The sequence below is a fragment of the Morchella sextelata genome (assembly GCF_020137385.1).
Source record: "Morchella sextelata strain SCLS chromosome Unknown scls_7, whole genome shotgun sequence".
Lineage (NCBI taxonomy): Eukaryota > Fungi > Ascomycota > Pezizomycetes > Pezizales > Morchellaceae > Morchella > Morchella sextelata.
Genome location: NW_025408622.1, coordinates 1,327,540 through 1,347,480, shown reverse-complemented (window position 1 = coordinate 1,347,480; position 19,941 = coordinate 1,327,540). Strand labels below are relative to the sequence as shown.

The 19,941-nt window shown below is 48.7% G+C and overlaps 3 protein-coding genes across 3 annotated transcripts; 1 reads left to right on the top strand and 2 right to left on the bottom strand.

The window, feature by feature from the left end:
• Window positions 1–5,747: 5,747 nt before the first annotated feature.
• On the top strand, window positions 5,748–7,614 carry H6S33_012025 (uncharacterized protein; the record flags this gene model as incomplete). The annotated part of the gene is made up of 4 exons (XM_044843391.1): window positions 5,748–6,019; window positions 6,301–7,127; window positions 7,181–7,278; window positions 7,336–7,614. The coding sequence occupies 4 exons, from the start codon at window positions 5,748–5,750 to the stop codon at window positions 7,612–7,614; spliced, it is 1,476 nt and encodes a 491-aa protein (XP_044695693.1).
• A 4,342-nt stretch (window positions 7,615–11,956) lies between these two features.
• Window positions 11,957–14,377, bottom strand: H6S33_012024 (uncharacterized protein; the record flags this gene model as incomplete). Its single annotated transcript, XM_044843390.1, has 1 exon — window positions 11,957–14,377. The coding sequence occupies one exon, from the start codon at window positions 14,375–14,377 to the stop codon at window positions 11,957–11,959; it is 2,421 nt and encodes an 806-aa protein (XP_044695692.1).
• A 3,681-nt stretch (window positions 14,378–18,058) lies between these two features.
• H6S33_012023 (uncharacterized protein) lies at window positions 18,059–18,735 on the bottom strand (the record flags this gene model as incomplete). The annotated part of the gene is made up of 3 exons (XM_044843389.1): window positions 18,059–18,422; window positions 18,497–18,646; window positions 18,713–18,735. 3 exons carry the CDS (start codon window positions 18,733–18,735, stop codon window positions 18,059–18,061), a joined length of 537 nt encoding a protein of 178 aa, XP_044695691.1.
• Between the last annotated feature and the right edge of the window lie 1,206 nt (window positions 18,736–19,941).

Below are 19,941 nucleotides of genomic sequence, written 5' to 3'. Positions count from 1 at the left end.
TAAAAAGTGAAACACTTCGGTACTGTACCTACATTACTCTAAATTTTTTTTGCCTACCTCTCTTAGCCCAGAGGGGGGTAGTTGCGAGCGTGCAGCGGGAGGTTTGACGAGCGCGCAAAGACGGTTTTAATCTTGTCATATAGTGGAGGCTGAGATGGTAGTTGCCGACTCTCTATCAGAACTCCACCAGACTAGTATTACGGCTTCCCGAAACTCGCTTCGGCACAGGTAGCCCCCAGTAGATCCTACTTGCCGTTTTAAGCTCGCATGGAATTGAGATGTGCGGGACTTCAAATGGTGAACACTGACCACCACGCATGACTGAAGAGATTCTGTCTTGCAAACCTCGGTACCGGTTCGTCGGGGAATCCCCAAACTTTGCCTAGGTATTTCAAGCCTGCCTGAGGTTGCCTGATGTCAATTCACAAACAGGACAGATATACGGGGAATTAAGCATGCGTAGGTAGAGTAGGTACATGCCCATGGCTTGATATCTGGATACTCCTGAAATCCCACATCGATTCGCTATGCACGTTTGTGGAGGGATGACTTTCACGGCCCCAATGTTCTCATGCCTGTCACTCAGGCTTTGTTCTGTGCCGTCATCTTTCTTTTCTTTTTCGTCTCCTCTGCCATAGTAACGTGCCATACTTGATTGAGTTGTGTATTTCCTCTTAATTCTGCAAAATGATATATCACTTCATTTTTCACGATAGGTATACCGTATTTCCTCTCTAGTGGTCTCGTGGCCTTCGACTGGAAGTATCGAAGCATGGAATAGCGTAGTCCTTGGTGTCGTTTCTCTCCTCTCAGTAACCCCGGACCCTTGTCAGGCCTTGTCAAAAAAAAAAACGGTCGCGTCTTCAAAACCGTCCTGGACTCCGTAGGGCATCTCAATGCGATGGAGGTTGCAAAAGGAAAGGTACGCGGGGACGGCGGCATCACAAGTTACCCTGTAGAAAATGCCCTAAAGCGGCATTCCCCGCCGCCATTGGGGGGACTTCTGGTCTGCAAGCCTCCCCCCATGGGCAAAGGACATCATGTAAAGGCGGAATTGAAAAAGTAAACAAGACGATCTCCAAGAAAAAAGAAACAGCTTATGTACGGAGAGTGGGGGGTTTAGAATGCTCTATTCTCAGGAGAGGACTCGTGAATCTTGCATACTTCATTGAGGGTGCTGGATCCGCGATGCAAAATCCCGTAATATGGATAAATGGGAATGTTTCCTGGCCCCGGATGCTGGAACACTGAGCATCGAACCGCGTTTTATGTAAGGTCCGATGGAATCGCAGTTACCGAAATATAAACCTTTGGTTGATCGTGACAGAAGACAGAATTGTAGATAGAGTGCGCACCGTGGAGGAGGTCACGCAATTCTGGGTACATCGACTAGGGTGTTGTGCTGCGTGCATCTGTGCAGGGCAGCAGAAAGAGGAATAGCGCGAAGCTCTGAAGAAGGGCGTTTCAGATGACCTAATGAAGATCGTATTCTAGCGAGTTGACCCCCGTCCCTGTGGGTTAGGGGTGCTTCTAGTTAGGCGGGTGTTCAGGGTCCACTCCAACGGTTGCTTTTCCTTCCTTCACGACAATCCTTGCACGGAACAACGTGGAGTTATGCTGTGCGCCCACCACGAACGATAGTCGTGTGTTTCAGGATGTTCATGTTATTCCTAACGATCTCTTTGGCTCGAATTTGCAGTGGCTTCAAAGGTCGTGGGTAGGTCGTGGACTCGTGGTAGGTCGTGGGCAAGGGAGGCTTCTGGCTGAGCCATCAGTCGTTCTTAGCAGGTACATACAGCACCCTGGGAAACACGACTATGCAGCAGAGAACAAGATATGCAGAGGAACATTCTAAAGTCTGTACTAAACTTTAATTCCGCACCAGTGGCGGTATTCGCAATTTCTCTGAGCTGAAGTGAAAGAGCGCGCGGGTGCAGTTACTATTCACGAATCAGGATGGCCCTAAGAACCTAGTCGAGTTTCAGCAAATCCACCACTCTAGACTGGATCACGACTGTTCACAAAATGTGATTTCCTACATCTTCAACGACGTTTTCCTCTCAGCCGTTGCTGCCGCTGCTTCCTTCGAGTCCTTTTTTGTTCTCCGAAGAACTCCGCGGACTGATATCACATGACTTAGCACGCCATCTTTATATTGACAGCGGCCTGCTTAAGGGAGCTCAAAGTCTAGATGGCTATGGGAGACTGAAGTGCCCCCTCCCGCCAGCCATCCAGCCATCCACTACTATGGGGCCCATACATGCTCAAGAAGAAGTGCGGCTGGTGGCTGCAGTAAACATCGCTCTACACAAACCACCTCGGCGAATTTGTTTAGTAGATGCAGTTAACATGCTTCTGGGCCTTTCGGAAAGTCCTCCTTCGAGAATTGGGGACAATGATTGGTTGGTAACGATTCAAGGCTTATTCACAAACGATCGTTGGCGCACGGAATTTAGGTCGGATTGATAATTAGCTTAAATTCCGGAAGGGGGATCTCTCTTTAACTAGTAACTACAGTAGTCTATGGCTTGCGGACCGCCCTACGCACGCTTAGTCACTTGGGGGGTCGTCCCTCCTTACTCTATTCACAATCCTGGGATCCATGAACTTCATCAGCTACTGTCGTAATTTGACGCGTAACATCTTTGCATGATTCCCGGCGGTGGCTATGGACGGAGTGGCGGTGGGGGGAACGTGCTCACAGAACCACTTGGACTTACTGACTCACACAATTGCAAATCATCGAACCTGCATTTTTGATCATTGACGCCTTTTTTTTCCGTTGGGAAGTTTTGGTCATACCTATTGCAATCGGTACATCTGGTTCTGCAGCCTGACCGTTGCGACATATGTACCTACATCGAGCCCGCAGGGGATTTTGCGCAACCACAAATCTCTAGTTCTATTCAACTCTACCGTATGCACTTAGGCCATATGTATTGGAATTTATTTGGTTAAAGAAAATAAATAGTGCGAATCCCTTCATCCGGAATTAAAGAACTCGAAAACATCATAAATTGGAAATATATTGCCTCGGTTATTCACATCGGCCCGGACCGAAAGGACGTCGGCAATCAGCAGCAGCAGATTAGATCTTGGAGTTCCAGAGAGTATCCGGATCCGGCTTGGAAGTACAACTTACTTGCGTTGAGTAAATTATCAGGGTTAGGGGACATAATCACGCTCTCAGACCACGCTACTCGTACTGGTGTAAGTTTCAGGACCAGACTAAAGTCAAATCTTGCATAAAGTGCCAGATTGATTTCTGTTGTATGCAGATCTAGGTACTTCAGCATGGAAATATGGAAACGTGAGAGCAGGAACACACAGTCCATGTTTTCAACAGAATAGGCTTTCTACCAAACCACGTTAGCTGAGCTGGGCACGAGGGTTAGGGGTGGAAACCACCGTAATTTGATGGGTTCACCAAGCGCCTCTCATGATGACTGCATCCGTCCTAAAGTTCGTGAGTTTGGGCATGCATGTGGGTAGCCGATTTGGGAAAATGGGGGTGGGGAGATATATCCTGGTTTGTGCCTGGGAGCAGAGAAGCGAGCGGGGGGGAAGGATTTCGTTGCTTTTTGGAGGTAGCATGTTATTCTGAGGATCCTAGGAGGAGGAGTTGGTGGTGGTGGAGGAGGAGGTGGTTTCTAGGTGGTTGTCCACGCGCGGCGAGAGAGTTGGGAAATTGGTATACGTACTATCATCATAATCATAATCACGGCCTTGAAGTGTTGGGAAACCTTCCGTCAATTCCGAGAAGGATAATTGTTCTACGAAGGGATTATATGTTTCCCGGAGGACTTGATTTTGATTTATGTATTTCGAAATTATTTCCCAGCATGGGTGACATGACGCTGGCTCGGAATGCGTGGTACTAATCGCCAAGCCGGGTATCCTAGAAAGTATCACAGGCAACATGAGCAACAACGAGGCCATGGCCGTCAACGACCCAAAGCTTTTAGATAGGACGTCATTTCACTTGTCTCAGCGCCTATAGGCTTGAATTATATAGCCGTAACAGATTGCCTGGGCGTAATCACCTGAATGGTTTCATACATGTGTTAACCATACCATTTTAGATCGGATCTTGCTTAACGTAGGGTGGAGATGACAGCAGCTCCGAGAGATGCAGACCCGGTCATAAGAATCGATGTAGAGCAGGTAGAGCAGATACTCTACTCCATAGTAGAACAGAGTACCTAGTCAAGAGTGCACCACATGGTGCATATAGTATCATGCTGTACTGCATATTCGTAACTGGATCTCATTTGCTACCATACAGTTTCCATCTCGGCTGAGGGGTGTCGTCGGGCTGGTCCGAATCAATAAAGCAATAAGAACGGGTAAGTACAGACCAGAGACACAATTTTCTGACAGCAGGAAAGTCAGACCAAACACAAATTCTTGAAGCAGCGCTTTCTTGTCGTGCACGTCGTTCTCACTTCTCTCGACTCTTCTGTAAGGACATACATTGATCTTTTTTTACCTCTGGATTCAACCCCTGTTATCCGGGTTCTAAGAGAGAAAGCAGCTCTTCGTCCAGTCACATAGTCACCCAGTCACCCGCCCAGTCACTCGACTAGTCACTCGGTCAGTCACTCGTTGGCTCGCCTGGTCTAACACTTCAGTTAGAACCCGATTAGAACCCCTCATGCTGCTGTTTTCCGGTGCTGGCAGTGGTGTTTTTGACCCTTCCTCTTCTGCTTGATCTTCTTATTCTTCTTCTTCCTCTGCTGCTGCTGCTGCTGCTGCTTCCCTTCTACCACTTGCACCTTTGAATTCACTCGTATCTTCTCTCCCCTCCCTCATCACTATTATTGTTATCGCCAGTAGTAAGATATTACCGGCGCCTTCATCTCCTTCGTTGCCGGGCTTGATCAAACACGCGCTTGTGTGTGCGACACCACCAACCAAGCCCAGCCCAGTCCAGCCAGCCAGCCAACGCTCAAAATAATTTACACCACTGTCTAACAAGAGTGTCTCAATAACAGAGGCAACTGCGATCCATCTGCCCGCCCCACCCCCACCCACCATCACAGCGGCAACAGTTAAACACCACCCAGCTTCCTCTCCTCCTCTTCCACTTTAACATACTGCTTCCCCGTTCTCCTCCTCCTTCTACTTCTGTTCCTGTATCCTCCTTTATTTTGAGCCACATTAGCTGTATACTGTACACCTTTTCCGGCTACCACCCCGCCGACCGATCTTGCCTAGACATCCCCGAGCCCTCATCCTAGCCCGCCGCACTAGTGGGACTGCTTGTTAATAACGTCAACCGGACGTCCACCTTCTTACAAACATATCTTGATACGAGTAGCCAAAGTAGCCTCCCCCCCCCCCCCCCCCCATCCCTCCCAGTACTTAGTACGCCACCACCTGGACCCTCTCCTCCTGTCCTCTCCTCCTCCTATTCTTATTCATTAACCCCTCACCCCCCCAAGGGCTAAAGATAATTCTCTTAAACCCTTTTGCCCTTCTCATCCTCTTTCAAAATTACAGTCATCTTTCTAACATATCGAAGTCTTGTTGCTCTGTCTCACATTGTGCTTCAGTAATACATCAGCTTTCAACGCAAATACCCCATAATATCGCCCACCACGGATTTCTTTAGAACGCCGTCATTGAGCCCTTCCCGCTCCAACGAGAGCTATAATACAACTCCTCTTTCTACCCCATATCCTCGCCACGCACAACCTACGCCTCCGAGGACAGTCACATCAACACCAGACCCAAATTTTGACAAGATGCCCGCTCCAATTGATATTACCTCCCGGCCTCGCCCGCACCAGCCCAAATCAAATCTTACTAGTCAGCTTCGGGCTGCTGGGGAAGCTTATGCAGGCTACACAATGGAGCCTGTCGGGGCTCGAAGCGGGAGTATTTCACAAAACAATGCAATCGCTATGTCTAGTAAATTGCGACGGGAAAGTATGGTAAATGGCGATATGGCACGAAGTTTAATGGGTGGCGGAATGAGCTGGGGAGGCGTTAGTGTTGGGAGTTGGATACGCGATGAGTACGTATATATTTATTTTTGCCCCGCCAGAAGTTCCCCGGAGAAATTGCGACCGTATTACACGTTACCGCCAGGCATGCCCTAATCTGGTCGCGTAATTATGAATTATGCCAGTGCTGTCTTTAATGATTCTGCATGACACCCATGACAAGCATACCCCCCTCCCCCCCCATACATATTCATTCTGAAGCATTAAATTTCAATTTATGTTTCAATTCCTTATATTTAATCATAATATCTAAACTTATAGTGTCTAAATTTCTAACACGTCTCTTCTATAGTATTATCATGGCTGGAACATCACCCTTTACATTTGGATCTCCATCATTCCACTCTTCGTCATACCTTCCAAAGCTCGAGGCCGATTTCTGCCGGGATTTCTCTTGCTGCGGCCTTCCGCTCCCATCTCTCCATGACCTTCTCAGGCATTACGAGGAGCACCACGCCCAACAATCTGGAACGGTATGTCGCGATGATAATGGACCCACAGGCAGTGACTTACCTCAACAGCAGCAACAGCAGCACCCGAGACCACAACAGCAGAATGCTGCCGGAATGACTAGCCCTATCAGTGGAATGGGTGGGATTCAATTAGGATTGATGCAACGGCTACAGCAGCGCCAACAGGAGGAACATGATGCGAAAGAAGAAGACGAGGAGCAAGATGGTGAAGTTGCCGGTGATATGGAAATGGATGATGATGATATGACTCCTCCACCTGCCCCACTCACCCCCCAAAACCACAATCAGCACATTTCGTACCCCCCGACTCCTACCACCCACAGCCAGCCGTCCTACCAGAGCACTCCAAATCTCGTGCATGCCCAGCCTTCAGGCCTTGGGCAGAAGCCATCACATTTCTCGCCGGAGTCTTCTGTACCCGGTACCCCGCATGCCATGGATCAGCACGAATATGGCTTTCCACAAAATAATACGGTCCAGGGAAACCAGCAGAATCTCCACATTCCCACTACGGACTACTACGAGCTTGCCACCGGCAACATTGAATTATGCATCAATGAGCCAGCCAAGACTCTTTTCAGCCCCGGGGGGGTCGCAATGGGTGGTTACACCTCACAGTATCAACACATGATTAGTGCTGCGAATGGTGAGTGGCACAAGACTCTAAAGAGGTGATAGCTGCATACTGACAAATCACAGGCAACATCCTACCTCAAGAAGATAAGCCTTTCAAGTGCCCCGTAATTGGATGCGAAAAGGCATACAAGAACCAGAACGGGTTGAAGTACCACAAAGCGGTATTTATTGCCCTACTCTTGTTTTACATTACTAAGATTTACTGACATTTCTTTTAGCACGGACATGCTAACCAGCAGCTCCATGACAACGCTGATGGAACTTTCTCGATTCTTAACCCAGAAACTTCCACCCCCTATCCAGGCACTGTGGGCATGGAGAAGCAAAAGCCGTACAGATGCGAATACTGCGGAAAGCGCTACAAGAACTTGAACGGCTTGAAGTACCACAGATCCCACACTACCCATGGGGGATTGACGCAAACCAGTATTCAGCCAGTCGTGGCTGTTGCCGGAGTGATCAATCCAGACGACCCCATGAACCTGGGCATGGTATGATCTACAACGCCCATTGATCTTTGGTGTTAATCTTTCTTCTACTTCTCCGGAAGAAGCTTTCTTACTTGTCTTGGCTTCCACTTAATTTCTTTATATGGGTGGTAGTATTTCTAGGTTCAGTTATCTTTTTTTCTTTTCGGTACTTTGGGGTTTAAATTTCTTCTCTTGTATTTCTTCCTTTGGGGATTATCGGTTTAGTGTTTGGGATCCTTCGTTTTCACGGAAATGGCAGCCTCACCTCCTAGGGTGTAGTCCATATATTTCCTTGTTTCTCTTGAGTATGGGGGGATGACTTTCGTTTCATGGAAAACGACACCAGGTCACATTATGGGGCAAAAAAAAAAAAATGGCAAAAGGAATATTCGGAAAATTGGTTTTCTTTTTAAACGTTGGTTTTGCTCTCTTTGGATTATATCTTTTTTTTTATTTTTCGGTTACGGTTGCGTTTCTGCAGGAGGGGGGGTTATTGTTTCTGGCGCCTTTTGGTTTTGGTTCGTTTCAGTTAAATATTGGGGGTGACAGTTCATGATAGGCTTATGATGGATATGATGTGTGCCTCCACGGGAAGTTGAATTGTGTCTTCTATCAACATAAAAGTTATTTTGTTTTTTCGGGTTTACTTTTATCTTGTACTATTCTCTTTTTTTGTGTTTATTTTTACGCTCCCCTCTCACCCTCATCATCAGTTAAGAGCTTGGTTTCTCACAACCAATCCGCACCTATTTTTGAGTTTCAGATACACCATCTTTATGGCAAGCGATTACCTCTCCTTTACGAGTTTCTTTGGGTTTATCCTTTGATTCATACTTTTATCGATCATTAGCGGACTACTTTCTCCATCATTGCTATCTCTATATATGGGTTATTATTCCTTCTATCAATTTCCTTGTTCATACAGTATACATGTGTGGGCTGCCTTTTCTATTGGTTGATTTTATATATACACGGTTGGTTCATAGCATTTATAGGTAATTCCTCTCTGGATAGACTACAAGTATAATAAACTACATTGAGGATACTGTATTGTACCTACCATAATTGGAGATCCCCGTTCACGGACGTTAGCTGTTTTTTGAATGGCGCAACCTTTGCCTCTAATGTACGATGATGATAATGCATGACTAACCCCTACCCTAGAGGGGGAGGGGTGAGGATCCCTTCTCTGTTTTGAGAGTTCTTTCTTTCTAGAGCCGTTTACCGTCGTCGACGTCTGGCTAGGGTCGCTGTTGTTTTGACCGCCTCCCAATGATCTCGGGGAATCGGCGGGCCAGTAGATGGCGGTAGAGTAGGTACTTCTGGCGTATGTACTCTAGAGTACTCTAGAGAGAGTAGTTGCTATGCAATGCATAGGAATGCTGGCAGCATATGTATCATGTACGTGGTTGTGGTTGTGGTGGTGGCTGTCGGTGGGTCGGTGGTTGCTGCTGCAGCTAACTAAACTTTAGAAGCAGAACGCCAGAGCGGGGTGTGTGGTGTTCACTGTTTACCAACCAGTACGTACTCTACTCCAAGACGATCATCACTCACCTTCCCACCCCCCTAATTCTACTGTCACTCGGCCCCCATCACCCCCTTCCAGGACTGAAACCACCTACATACTCTACGCTGCCTGCTGTCACTCACCGTTTATTTTTGGTGGCTTATCGATAACATACGTGTGCCTGACCTTAGATAAGTGTACTTTATCCTCCCACCCCCTCCGTTGAAATCATAGACCTCTCACCCTGCTGGCTGGATGATCAGATACCGCCCGTGCCTACCTGCTCTAGCTGGGGATAATTAACTATCTATCTGTTTGTTTTCAAACTTCCCTTTGATGCTCGATCGGCAAGAGAAGGGCTTGGTGACGCCCATCATCCGTCATTACGGGACGATCGTTCTCCATCGCGTTCGAGAGGGAACGGACAGACGAAAAAAGAAATTCCGTCAGGGGACTTTGTCGTCGGCGAAGATGGGTCTTGGTCTCCTGGGTAGTAGCAGTACGTAAGATGCGGTCGACAGTTGGGGGGTGGACTCCGTATCGTTAATCCGGGAGTTGATGTTGAGGGTTGGAGAGAGGTGGTTGGGGATGATTTGCCCGCGGCTCAACTCATTCATAAGTAACGGTTCCCTGAGGTAGCTGTGTAGTAAGCAGAGAAGGGCACCCAGGTGTTCTTGAGACTCGTGGTCGGGCAGAAACAACACCAATTGAACCCTTTCAGCTTGCACCTGCACCAGAGCTATAGATGCCAGATGTCAGATGTCTGAAAGGTGGAGGATTTGATCGGGACTTGCCGGGGGCCCCTCTCCATCATGATGATGAAACGTTACCCCGGAAAAGCCTATCTCACACGCGCCCAAAAAAGCAATGCAGCTTGACAACGACCACCAAGTTTCTGTGCGCGCGCCGCATGGGAGGTGATGATGATGATGATGAGGGAGGGGGGGTAACGGGTGATGATCACAACTATCTCCCTTCCTCGCCGGCCTTCCTCTCCCTCTCTTGCAGATGAGGGAGCTGGCAGGTTTCAGGACGTGACCCCGCGAGATATATGTGATATCTACAAAAGTTACCTGGCTGCTGAGAGACAACTAGAGCAGTTAGGCTGATATATCTCTTCTCGGACAGAACAGCGAGTGATATTTTGTGATATGTTCCTGTCACGGCAATGTATGATGCCAAAAAAGAAAACTCACTTCCGAGGAGGATATGAAACGGCGCACCCCCCTCCTCCCCTTCCGCACCACGACAATGATAAAAAATAATGTTATTTAGAACAGATCTGGATGGGGATGGATTGGATGGATGGAGGGGCCTTTTTTTTTTTTTGTTATCATAGATAACGATAAGGCGTGCGTCCCGTCGCGCACGGATGAAAATCTGTGCGTGTAACTCTAAATGCGCGGCTCTACATATGCGGCTCTAAACTTTATGTAAGCCACTTAAGCAGGCCAGATGAAATAGCAACTGGGACTGTGCGCAATTATTCTAAATTGGCCTAGTTAAAAGGGTGGAGAGAAATTTTCCGGAAGCTTTATCATTTCCATGCGTCGAGTGTTGTTGGTGGTGGTGATGCCATTTGACATCTCTTCATGAAAACGACAACCTCAATCCCTTATCCAGGGAAAAGCTAGCTGTCCCTGCTTAATTGTCGTTGCACTCACTACCCGTCATCATCAGATCTTCAGGAAACCCGGGATCTATTCCTGTTTTTTTTTATCCTGTTTGGCTTATCTAACCCCATCCAGCGACGTTTGATGAGATCGCGCGGGTTCCCAAATAGAGTGCGGCGATCAAGGGATAGTGGGGGTTTGGGAGTTGAGGGGAGCGGACATCAATAAACATATGTTTCTGGTAAGTTACATTACGTGCGTTATTAATATATGTCTGTGTCTGACTGTGCTATTTGTCGTTTAAACTAATAATCTACTATTGTAGTTGGGATTGCGGTTGATAACTATTACGGTCCGTAGTGGGCCTAGCTCCTTGCGATTGTGGTATGGGGTCTTATTAATTTATTCGTTTGGTATGGATCTCTTCAATAGATACCTAACGCCGCACAATTCATCTATAAAGTGTTTACGCTTTTACGATTCGATTGATTGAAATCTAAGTAGTTATTTTTAGGAAGGAAATGACACTTTGGACTACCATTGGGCCCGTCAGCGAGTCATTCGAATAAAGTTCATAGACGTTGTCATCTTTGTCATAAGTCTTGCTCAAAGTGACATGAATTCTTTATTACTCACCGCGCCGTCTCTGACTGTTTGATACCATACATCTGCGCTGATCTTTCTAGACAAAAATTATGCTATTCACCTCTTTGCGCTCTCTAGCCATGCGAATTCCCTCCGATGTCGTCACCGTCGGCAGGAATAAGCAGCAGCCCCGGAATGGAAAAATTGCAAGGCAAACTAGTAGGCTCAAAGCGGATGATTACAAAACCTTTCATGATCTAGGGGGAGCGCTGGACCCTGAATGGCATAATTTAGACGGCCGCCTAAAAAGCTAGGAGGTTTTTTCTAGTACTTTGCTCATATATATATATCTACCCTATCCGAGGAACATGAAATCTAACATCTCAAGCCTGCCCATGTCAAAAGAAGAGTCGAGGTGGGGGTAGAAACAAAAATGAAGAGAAAAAAAAAAAGAAAAAAAGAAGAGAGAGGAATAAAAAAAAAGGTTGAAACTAAACGAGAGGAAGGTGGGTAAAATAATCCCAAAAGTCATAAGCACCATAATACTCCAAAAAATGAAAGAAAAGAAAAAACAGAAAGAAAAAGACCCAAATCCCAGTATAATAAATGTTTGCCGCTGTCATCCAAAGCATAAAAAAGTAAAATAAAACAAAAGAATATCAAACTAAACCTTCGCGCCCTCCAAAGCTGCCATTCTCTGCATGAGTGCAGCACGATTTCTCTTCACAATACCCATAGCGGCCAAGTCAAACTTCTCTATTTCAGGTGTTGACTCGGCTTTATCCATAATCTCGTTCCTGACGATGTCCGCCAGTGTCTTCTTGCCCGCATTTTGCTGGATATTGAGCGCGGGAGTGTCAGCAATAGCAGCTGTACAAGCTTCTGCTGTTTCCACAACCCCAGCCTGCTCAACAACAGCAACCGCCGATTTAAGGACAGGCATATTAACAGTACTAGGGGCCGAATTCCTATATGCCAGGGGAATCTTTGGGAGTTCAGGGATCTGATCCGCGGCTTCATCCACCTTGAATGATTGAACGGCGTGGAAAGAACGATGCTTGGATGCGCTCAACTGAATCTTCCTTTGTTGTCCGCCGGAAACCTTCATAATAGGGGCCGGCCCTGTAGAAGGAACCGGCTTAATGAGAGAGTCTAACATAACCTCTTTCTTAGAATCTATCACAGCCTTGTCGGCGGAGACCGGATAATGATTTCGCTGCTTCTGTTCGGGCTGCTGTTCCTGCTCAACTACAGGGTTGTCAATGATCGAAAGCGACTTTTTCTCAGACTCAACCACCTCCGGTACTTCCGGTACTAATGCTGGCGAGGCAACAAGCTTATCAAGACTATCTTGCACCTCCTTTGGTAGCATCTGAGAGTGGCGGCGGAACTCAGGGAACTCCTTGTGCAACATCTCCTTGAAGACCTTATCCTCAATCTTAGAAACCTCGACGTTCTGCGTAGGCTCCAAGATATCGGGGAATTCTTGGCAGCACGTCGACTTGATCTCCTCTGCGAGCTGTTCCGCAAATTGGAGCGCGGCCGAATGTGCCCTTGCTGCAAGCCAGAGCCGGAGGATATTGGAGTCACGCTTGTTGTTGCTGTTACCTGTAGTGTCTAGATAGTCGGAGAAGGATTTGCGTGAAGTAGGTGATGAAAGGACTGCCCGTAAGGACTCTTCTGGACCTTCAGCGGTGCAGGTAAATGGCGGCCTTCTCGCAGGCTCTGCCGTTTGGAGGGGCTCAGGCTTGTTAAGACCTGACTTTTGTCCGTATCCTGTTTGTGCTTTGATCTTGACAATCATGTCTTCGGTCCTACTTATCGCCTTCTCCATACTCTCGATGGTATCGGCGCTCTTGCCCATGTTGTTCCGTGCAACCTCAATACGCTTGATAATGTTTAACGTCGGGCAATGACCCAACGTCGGTGATTCCTCGTCATATCGGGAATTTGAACTGGAGGCTCTCGTATTATCTTGGAGGTCTTCACGAGACTCCGTAAACCGAGACTTTAGACTGCCATTCCTTACTGGCGGCGCCAGCCCCTGCTGGCTCGGGCCTTGGGCGAAGGATGCAGTTATGCTTCCGAGTAGGTTCTCAACAGACTCCAGTTCTCGTCGCATCTCCTTCACGTCCTCACCCTCAGAACTATCGTCTGAGAATTCTTCCTCTTCACCGATTGCTTCCCGCTCTTCAACTGCCTCATTCTCTTCGACTGCTTCCCTCTCTTCGACTATTTCACTCTCTTCAACTGGTTCCTTCTCTTCAACTACTTTCAGGCACAGAGTATCCTGCTTCACCACACTCGACGGCGCCAAAAAGCTCCACCGTATCGAGTCAACAGGGTCCGCCTCATGTGCACAGCTGCTACTAACAGGGCTTTCCTGCCCACACATATCATCCTCATCTTCCTCCTCCTCCTCGTCCTCCTCCTCATCCGCGTCCTCGTCCTCCTCCTCAACATTATGGAGCTTCCAATCCATGACATGCGGAGGTGGCCGCGAAGCCTCAATCTCTTCTTCCGTCTCCACCCCATAATAGACAAACCCTCGCCGCTTATCTCGCTTGGTTGTAAGATTCGCATTCTTGCGCTCCTCATCACTGACCGACTCTGCCTCCGGCTCCGGCTCTTCAGCTATCGTCTCCTCCACGATGACCGGCTCCTTCGGTGCCGCCGAATGCCGGGGCACAGGCTTCCGCTGAATGGTTAAGGTTTTCCTCAGCGCCAGTGGTTGTGCAGCAGCAGCTTCACCGCCCGCTGGCACCGCAGTTCCAGCTCCAGCAGCTCCGGGCATAAAGTCGTCATCAAGGTGGACGCCCATCTTGGCCAGTGATTTCAGTGTCTTTCCTTCTTCGTCTTGGTGCAGTACGGGGTTCCCTATCATTTCTATACGGGCGCTCTGGGAGCGCTTTCGGCGCTCAGCGGACTGCGGGCTGCTGCGGCGGGTGGTGAAGGCCCGGCGGATGGACTTGCCGGTGCGGAAGATGAGGGTTGGTTCGGGGGCATCTGAGGATGTTGGTATAGGTGGAGGTGGGCCCATGGGGAGGGGCTTGGGGTGCAGAGTGGATGCGCGGGCGAGCGTCATGGTGGATGGGTATATGGAGGATTTTTTTTGAGTAGGTATATTGGAGGTGTGTGAAAGGTAGATATTAGAGGAGGCAGCTGGCGGGAGTGCCTAAGAGAATAAAAGGAAATAACAGAAAATAAATGAACAAACGGACACAAAAAGAATTCACTAGGAATTCACTCAAGAGGATCCTGTCCTCTTATACAATAAACAACCGGTACGGTAGAAGAGAAGGAGGAGTCGACAGAGTGTGAAGTCAAACCCGAGAAAACTCCATAAAAAGAAGGCCCGGACGATAATGAGGGACTGCAGTGAAGCGGTTGGGCAAAAAGAAAGTACGGTATGTTTGGGGAAAGGAAGGGGGGAGAAGGGGAGAGATAAACTGTGTTCCCCCTCGGTATGCATGACCATTGATATAAACCAAAAAAATGCAAATACAGCAACCACGCCTCTCTCAACCGGAAGCGGCGAGGCTGTGGGTCAGTCAGTAGTGCTACAACAGCCCATGCCTTTTCTCGTCTGGTTCAGTTCTATCGTGGTGTGTAAGGATCACTTGATTCGTTGTGTTTGATCTATCCTGTGGTGTTTTTTGCTCTTCTGTTCGGCAGCTGGCGGCAGCGGTGAAGCTCCATGGCGGTGGTGTTGGGTTCACCGGCCCGGAAAAAGGGCGCTCTTCACCGGCTCTCACTCACACAAAGTCTCACGGGCCACAGCAACCACAAAGGATCCCATATACTCCAATACACACAACTATACCCTTAATAGAAGCAGGGCGTCCGGTACCATTATGGTTTAGTCGACGCTAGGAATGTCGACATATGTAATCGTTGAAGTATGTTCATAAATTTGAACGTTTGAGGCTTAGTAACATGACCACAAGTGTACCGGTATCGCCTTATTTAGGCATTATTATTTAGAGAATATAATAAAATATCCTGATCAGAAATCATCTCTCATGACTCTAGATATTCTCCTCAGGTGGCTATTTAGTGAACGGGGTAGTATGTTGACCTCCGTTTTACTAGTAGGAACCGGCACCTTCACCGGCACTGAGGTCTATGGACTACCTGAGAGATAACAAAGGCTTGCGACCGAAGATAAGAAGACCCACATAAATATAGCTATGATATCATAGTAAATGGTGTTTTTCTAAAAGGTGTGTCGAGGGTGTTCATGATGGTGATACCGGAACATGGTGCTATTCATGGAGCGCCAAGCCAAATGTAGGAACGTTACCCCAGATATTTCCCCGACAATAAAGTTGGGGAAAGGGCCCTCAACGAAGATCCAGGGGTAAAAACTCTTCAGAAGAATAGGCACATGCAGCAATGGCTCCAGGAACGATCACAATCAACTCGGTCAGTCGTTAGAATAGAGTAGAGGGGTGGGTACATTCGATACCAGGTATTGATTGTAGTTATTATTGCCTTGGCCTTGGCACGTCCCGACAATTGCAACTGCGATAACTATTATTGGCCAGCATACCACTGACGCGCAGTGGAATCCATGTTCCTGTAAATAGTTACTGCTATCAAGTGTTATCCGGAATTGTCTAATTTGGGAAGATTTTCGGGCTAATTTGACATCACGGGAAGCGGCATTCCCAGCGATGCCTTGGGCACTCACGAACCCGGAGGTGTCCCTGGAGAAGATGTACATCTTTCGATACCAGAGATGGACGTCTCCACCTACCTAGACACCGTGATAGTTCGGACAGATGGCAATTGGGTTATATTTATGAGAAATGTCGGTTGAAAAAGTGCAGCACAAACTAGCAGGTGATGGGATCAAACCTAGTTCGAGACGGCCATGAAACGAAGGACGCATATAGATGTGCGATGAATATTGATTTATAATTCATTGATTGTTTCCTAAATGTGCGATGAAGCTAAGTAGGATGGCAGAGGATAAAATGGGACAGATGAATTTGAGTTGGTTCAGTATTTTTGAGGAGAGGAATCCTAGCGTGCCATTAAGGTTAGGCACTAGCAGAAGACAGCTAGCCTCAGCTCTCCCTACAACGTCTATGAGTAACTCCCCAAGGCACAGCTCATTCATTACCTCGTAGGTTTATACCAGCTGTCTCATGTAGGTTTATCGATATCATCTGTCTTATAAGGCCTTGTATGCACTTCCCCAACCGAACTATGTACATACTCTACATTCTCCACGAAATGACTAGCTGCCATCCCAGAACCACATCTATCTCCCCCGCAGTACCGCCAAACCTCGCCATCTCCGTCGCGTCCAGGGATTATCTCTCAAGTGATCATCGATCTGCATCACAAGTTCCCCAGAGAAGTAACTTTGATCTCACGAGAGCCAGCTACATAGCCAATTTATCGAGTTTTGGCGGTACACTCACTCACGGGGTGAAGGCGGATCCTGTCTGATGGCGGCCAGGGATTTGAGGGCCAATAGCAGAGAGAACTTTGGACCGCCAAGGCTAAATTACTGTAAACATAACCACCAGACAGGATCCGCCGTCACTACATGAGAGACTGTACTCATACAGGCTTATCAGCAATCTCTCGCCTTGTGTGCACCTCCCACCCCACGTTTTCGGAAAAAATAGCTTTCGGAAGCAATATTTACACTTTCGTCACCGCGATCCTCATCCTAATCTCTTTTGAATTTCCCCAGACGGGGAGGATGTACCTACACTCACTCACTCACACCCACTCACCCACACTCACGGGGTGAAGGCAGCAGGAATTTGGGGGCCAATGGTAGAGTTGGCTTTTAATCTGTGACGCTAATGCCAAATGACTGCAAATACCACCAACGTCATGTCACTGGGTGAGCGAGTGTATGTACTGTTTAACATTGCGGCACCTCATAGGATGGCATTTAGGCTTCGAACTGGCATAGATAGCCCGAGGCAGACCCTCGCACAAATCCGTTTGCAGCGCCGCAGCCACAGGCTGCAAACAACAGTGCCTGCCGTTTTTTCGTCTCTTTGCACGCGGGATGCTGCAGGTGTCTGTGATACTGTCTGACTTCCACTCAACATACAGGCAAACGGGAGCAAATGTAAAAAAGTATGAATAAGGTCTAGAGATAGAGATAGATGAAAGCGGGGTAGAGAGAGGTAGAGAGAGAATAGGTGTTAGATTTACATACTATTAACTAGAACTAGAACTACTGTTACTGTTATAGACACTCCAGACATCGGTAGAAAAAGACCGCCGTGACAGCTATGGGATGTATATAGGCATAGCATGAGCATGATACAAGGTAAGGCATACTAGTGAAAGAGAGGAATGAAGAGAGGAATGAAGAGAGAAGAGAGAAAGAAGGAAGAGAAAGAAGGAAGAGAAAGAAGGAAGAGACAATAACTAGCCAGCATGATCATGCCTAAAACACCCAAGTTAAACAAACAAGAAAATGCACCATAAAAAAAACGAAGAAAAAACACCATCCCATACCCTAACCCATATACCCAACGCAGAGAGAGACCTGAACGAGAAAAGAGAGAAGGGGAATAGAGGGATTTTATCTGCACAATTTGGACAGAAACTCGAGTAGTTTGGACAGAAACTCCTGCAACCAATAGGAAGTGCAGGAGTTTTCTGTCCAAATGCTCGAGTTTCTGTCCAAATTGTGCAGCTAAAACCCTCTAATAAAACGAAAAAAAAAGCAGAAGAAACCCCCACAACCCGCGACCCCCCCCCCCCCCCCCCGGGGCCCTTTTCCACGTTACCTCCCAAACCCACCCCAAGCCCTCCTCACATCAACATTAAATAGCCCTCCTCTACTAGGCGCTTCTGCAGCTGCTGCAGCCGGCACATTCACCGGCGCCGCTCCCGGCGCACTATCACCCTCCAGCGCATACCCCGGGGGCGGCGCCGCCGACGCCGATGCCGATGCCGACGACTCGCCAACGTCCCCACCGCGCGCCCCACCACCACCACCACCACCACCACCACCACCACCACGCTCAAGATCTACATACTTGGGAACCATGTCGTAGTCGGGCGGCGGCGCTTCGTACAGCGGCAGCTGCTCGTCGTGGGGGCGGCGGTAGGCGCGGAGGTGGGGGGATGTAACCGCCGGTTCGGGACTAGTTACCGCTTGTTCGTTAGTCTTCCCGCGGAGGTGTGGGTTTTTTTTTTTGGGGGGGGGGGGTGGGCTTACCGGGCGACATCCATTCCTGCGTCTGGGACGGGGTGTGGGGGGCGCCGTTGCGGGGGGTGGGAGAGTGTTGCGACGGCGAGACGCTGGCGGCGGAGGAGCATGGAGCGGAGGAAGATCAGGAGGAGGAGAATGGCGATGATGATGCCTAGTCTGTGTAGTGGGGGGGGTTAGCTAGGGATAAGGGGGATAAAGGAAGGTGGGTATTACAGTACGTACGTATAGACGATTCCTTGGGCCATTATGGGATGTTTGGTACTAACTGCTTAGCTAGAGCTATGTAGCTATCACTGTGTGAATGGGGAGCAGGGAGAGCTTGGGCCCGAGCATGAGCTTTAGCAGTAGTAAGTGGCAGTAGTATGGATCGATGATGTATGGTGTAGAGTAAGTATGATGTCTAAGGATGGACGATGAGCGATCATGCTCGTAAGCTAAGTCTACATGTAAGAATCGCCCATTTGCAGCTAGCTTGGCCGTTGGGACCTTTTGCCTTTCGCGCGCCGGTTTCTTTTCTTTGACAATTGATCGTGTGACATCCCGACCCCAGGACGAGGACGAGGACGACGACGACGACGCACGCGGGGTGGGCGAGCGAGGGAGTGGGCGAGGGAGTGGGTGAGTGGGCGAGGGAGTGGGTGAGTGAGGGAGTGGGCGAGGTGCAGCTCTGGGGGGGGGGCGAGTGGCGGTTAATCTCAAAAGCCTGCTTTCTGCTTGATAAAGCTGTGGCGTCGGCGCCCAGTAGCTTTGCGCGGACAGCAGCTGCAACAGTCTGGTGATTGCTTGCGGTGGAGGTGGAGGTGGAGTGGTGGTGGGCTAGGGTTGCTTTCATGAGGTATCACTCACTGCGACAAGTGCATGTCGTAGCATATGCATCCTCTGCTATGCTCTAAGCAGGGAGACCAGAGTAAAGACGGCGCGGTGAGCATGAGTGAGGTCCCCAGCCAGCCAACCAGCCAACCAGGTCAGTGCATTCTCTCATCTAAGACAGCAGCTGACCACCACCCCTGCCTTGTAACCAATATACTATATAATTGCAGTATATCATCCCTCTGGCTCTAGCTCTGAGGATCCTCACTGTTTCGTTTCGTTTCGTTTGACAGCGCTCTAGCTACATCTCAACGTCCGTCTACCCCTACTCACCCAGGGGTTTTGCACTTTGTGGCCCGCTGCGCTGTAACATGCTCGGCCGAGGTTGACACCCAATGCATCGCTGACTATATACGGGCCCTAGCTAGCTAGCCCACCGCATGGTTTTTCCGGGGCGTCCCAGAGATGGGGTTAACTGAGGATGCTGAAGCGTGAGTTTATCCGCGGGCACGGGGATGCTCTACATGCAGGTGGCAAGACGTTCCCGGGAATCGAGACGGGGGAAGGTATTCGCACTAATTCATCCCGCTTGGCTGGCTGGATGGATGGATTCTGAATCTACGGGTGCTTCGAAATAGTAG